The 4,469-nt window shown below is 42.2% G+C and overlaps 1 protein-coding gene across 1 annotated transcript; it reads right to left on the bottom strand.

Annotated features, from left to right (window-relative positions):
- Positions 1-716: 716 nt before the first annotated feature.
- ankrd2 (ankyrin repeat domain 2 (stretch responsive muscle)) lies at positions 717-3,884 on the bottom strand. The gene is made up of 8 exons (XM_062401241.1): positions 3,639-3,884; positions 2,491-2,640; positions 2,192-2,299; positions 2,017-2,115; positions 1,797-1,895; positions 1,569-1,667; positions 1,379-1,477; positions 717-924 (listed from the first exon to the last, which is right to left on the bottom strand). Exons 1-8 carry the CDS (start codon positions 3,675-3,677, stop codon positions 796-798), a joined length of 822 nt encoding a protein of 273 aa, XP_062257225.1. The 5' UTR covers positions 3,678-3,884; the 3' UTR covers positions 717-795.
- Positions 3,885-4,469: the final 585 nt, after the last annotated feature.

The following is a 4,469-nucleotide window of genomic DNA, read 5'->3' as shown; positions in this document are numbered from 1 at the left end:
GGGTCAGGAAATAACCCATTAAATTTGGGTGCTGAGCCAGGAATGGTTCTCCACATTGTTTAAAATTGCAAGACATGGCGGTTTTCCACATTTTCCTTGATTTCCTAGAGACTATTAAACGGGTCTTGATGATAAAAACCAGACATGTTTAGGGGGCTGATATTTACGAGGGCGTGCAATTTGGTGCAGATCCAAATAAAAATCCAGATCTTGTGAATTTAGATGGTCTCACCTATATATGTACGTGCATTACTCACCGCATTGGACCTCACACACTAGAATGCTGTTCTCGATGTGCAGACTTTAGGATGCACCAATTTCTGTCTTGGGCGAGGGCTGGCCACAAGCTTGAAGAGCATCCCTCCGGTATTTGTGCTCCTCTTAGTGGCACATCGTCACCTCGGTGTCACAGGGATAACTCTATGTTCACCACCAATTGGATGGATGGCCCTACATTCGACTTTTCTTGGATTATGGTCTGTTTGTAATATTCAACCTCCAAAAGCATCACAAATCAGGTATTAAACACGAGAGTGCTCCTAAGATCACAAAGCTCTTCCGAATTGAAAACCAAAGCCAAAGCTTAGCAGGAGAAGATCGTTTCGAATCCAGGCAAATATTTTCTACACTGGTGTTTGGACTAATCTCAGAGGTTAGCGCTCTCACCATATGGCCGATAAGTTAATGCATCTACTCAAATACGACATAAACAGATGTGCAGTGGATTGATAGAATGTATTTTGACAGATAAGCGACATTATACTGGATGAGTAGATTTTCATCTTTCACTCTGCATTATTCCCTCCTCTCTTGAGGCGTATCAGGGGGCCTCTGTCCCACCTCCTTCATCATCTCCAGCCTCTGCAGCGTCTCCATGATGTCGGACTGCCACTGTTTGACCTGCTGCATGGCCGTCACTCCCTCCTGGAACACAGTTCATCCTGTCAGTTTGTCAGCACGGGGTCATACTGTATGTATGTACGGTGTTTGAAGTGTAAAGTGTTGATTAGGACTAAATTGCTGATATGAAATCTGTTACAAATGTGGCAAAACGTATTTGGGACTTGGACCAGAAGAGCAGCAGCAGAGACTGAGCTGCCAAAAAATGATCTGGAACATATCCCTGTGTGAAACAGTGAATTGTCTTTTTTATATTTTGGCTTTTGTATGGTTTAAAAGGGAGGTATAACATGTTATTACTTAATTCATCCCATCCTGTTTTTATGCTTTATGCTGAGCTTACCCACAGTGTTGACTGGCTGTAGCATCATATACGTAAAGACGTAACTCCTTAGGGGAAAAAGCTAATAAAAAAAATGGTTCCTTGGAAATCCCCTGCAAGCTAAACTAGACGTAAACAACAGCAAGATAAACTCACAAGATTCTTTATTCTGCCGTCAGCTCCTGCATCCAGGAGCAGTTTCACTATCGTGTATCTGTTGAGACGTACAGCATCATGCAGGGCTGTGTCTCCTTCCTGAGAGAAGTAAACATGGATTATTGAAAGAACGAAATTATAGAGTTGATGATAACTGCAGAGAAAGAGTGCTTAGCTGCTTCATGTATACCCTGTCCCTGCAGTGGATTTTGGCACCACAGGACAGCAGGTACTCCACAATGGTGCTCTGGCCTGTTCTCGTGGCCACATGCAGAGGAGTGCTGTTCAGCTGCAGTGTGACAACAACACAGTGACTGTTATTTGTATGCAAATCCACATGCAAACGCACAACTGCATTTCAGTAAATGTTCACAGACACAGAAGCATTTGTCCCAGCTCAATTAAAATGCCCGTTCACCTTATCTCCCATGTTCAGGTTGGCACCGTGACTCTTCAGGATTTCCACAACTTCCAGGCTCCCCCCTCTGCAGGCCCAGTGTATGGCCCCAGAGCCCAGCTGGAATACAGCAGCAGGGACCCATCATGTAAGCTGCACTGACTTCAGGCAACGGGAAGAATCTAATCTTCAATCTCATCATCGTCTTTACAAAGGAGCAATGTGCCTGCACATGTCTTACCTGATCTTTGAAGTTGATGTCAGCTCCTCCTTCTAAAAGACTGTTGACGACTGCGGCGTGTCCTTCCAGAGCGGCACGATGCAGCCCAGTCCTCTTCAACTGGAAAAGGAAAATTTACTATTGTATGTGTTATTTATTGCGGTATGCTGTACATATATCTGTGCCTGAAACATACCTCATCGTGGATATTAGGATCCCCACCGTCTGCCAGATACTTGTCTATCACATTCAGTTTGCCTTGAGTGGCTGCATTCATGAATTCTGCAGTATCAACGTGTCCTATCTTTCAATGCAAACACACACACGCACACACACACAGAGAGAGAGAGAGAGAGAGAGAGAGAGAGAGAGAGAGAGAGAGAGAGAGAGAGAGAGCGAGAGAGAGAGAGAGAGAGAATAGGCACAGACGAGTTACGGATCCAATTTGATATCTCTTTGTGCACATGAAGATAAGGTTTCAAAACAGCAGCTCACCACGGGGATTTCCGCAGACAACCTGGGCGAGTTGGTTTTCTTCTTGATCATCCTTTTCTCTTTGCACAGCTCCCTGACATTTCCCCCTCCACTCAGCTCCAAAATCTCACAGCGTTGGTCTGAAGAAACCCTCCTCACTCGCTCCTCTGCCTAAAAAACGTCAGGAGCAATTATAAAGTAAAAAAAAAAAAAAAACAGTAGTAGATAAGCTCTGGGAGAGAAGTATTATAGGAGGGGAGCCAAGTAGGCCAAGGTCTGCTGAGAGTCAGGAATGATGTACTGTGTTAATGTCCAAGTAAATTCATAACATAGTGTGAGCTATTTTTGGCTTTTTACAAATGTAATGTTCCAAATAAACTCGACTCCTGTGCTGTTAATATGTTTTCACATCATCAATCAATGAATGAGTACAAGTACCATGTATTAGTGTATACTCTATTAATGTGACTGAATAACGTTGTTATTTATTCTATTGATGACAAGTTGTTTTTGGCGGATTCTTGATTGTATATATTTTATAGGTATATTTCTATTGTGAGTAGCAAAAAAACAACCTTTAATTTAATTAAAATGTATTTAAATTACAGTAGAAGATAACTCTTAAGTAATTCCATTTGATTTAAAGTCAGCAGTAATTATTTGACAATCCAATTTTCGTTACACAATTATAAATAATATTATTCCATAAAGTTCTGAGTTCCATGCACATATGGGACATATATCATGGATGTGTATTAATAGCAAAACATGAATAGGAGCCTTTAAACTTCAAATTAAAAGTCATTGACAGGTTTCACTGGATCTCATAAGCTAAATTAATTTCAGGGTAAACAACAAACAAAGCTTCAACTACTACAACATCACACACTGTACCTTGGTTTGCATTTATTTTCTATCCACAAATGGATTTTCAACAAGACTGTCAGACATTTTTTCTCGTCACGTCTACTACGTTGACATGTTTTCTTGAGTGATGCCCATCCCTTCACAATAGCTCCTGTGATGCTGACAGTTGAGTATATATCAACCCGATGCCTCATACATCTCCCGGGTGGTGAGTGATTAATAATTATCACTATAGAAGCCATATTTAATGTAAGACACTATAAATAGAATACCATCACATGAGTCCCAAGTATTTCACCTACCCAAATTTTCGTCTCGACTTCTGTTTTATGGTCCATCATCACCGAATGCTCAATGCTCTACCGCTTCCATTTCAAGGTACAAGGTAAAACACAATTAATAAAGAAATTTCAAACAGCTAAAATCGTTCTGACATTAACAACTGTGTTAAAGGATAATTTAAGGAAAAGCAGCGGCAGATGAAAAGCTCTGCTCTGCCAGTCCGGTGGCTTCCTGGCAGACTTGCAGGGTTCACTGTGGGACACTGTGTTACACCAACAAACAGGTGTGTGTGCACTGTGGTGTGTGGAAGCATGTTCTGTATTTGTGAGTTCCTGCCAGCTCCACTCCCTCTCTCTTCGGCTTTGTGTTATGCATACACACACACGCACGCAGTCACACGCACGCACACACACACACACACACACACACACACACACACACACACACACGCACACGCACACGCACACACACACACACACACACGCACACACACACACATTACAACCTATCTCTAACCTTCAGGCATGAAGCCCGGGGTCATGAGCTGAGGGAACTTGTCCTACACACGTCTTTTTACACACACTGTTTTGGGAGGTTTTGTTATTTATAGAAGTTTCATTATCCTCCACTGATACCTCGTAAATATCTGTTTGACCAGCACGACGACAACCAATCACTGTGCAGCTTCAGCTGGGGTCATTCTTTCATTCAACCAAACCATTTTATAAGTTAGACCAGTGTTGTGCATGAACGAACGCAAAGAACGCGCTCATTGAGCACGTTCACTTTTATGAGAACGATGAAATGAACGCATCTCAATGCCAAATAATGAATTTGAACGGTGAACACGT

The sequence above is a fragment of the Platichthys flesus genome, chromosome 12 (assembly GCF_949316205.1).
Source record: "Platichthys flesus chromosome 12, fPlaFle2.1, whole genome shotgun sequence".
In the NCBI taxonomy this organism is placed as follows: domain Eukaryota; kingdom Metazoa; phylum Chordata; class Actinopteri; order Pleuronectiformes; family Pleuronectidae; genus Platichthys; species Platichthys flesus.
Note: the sequence above shows the minus strand (reverse complement) of the source record. Positions and strands in the feature narration are given on the sequence as shown.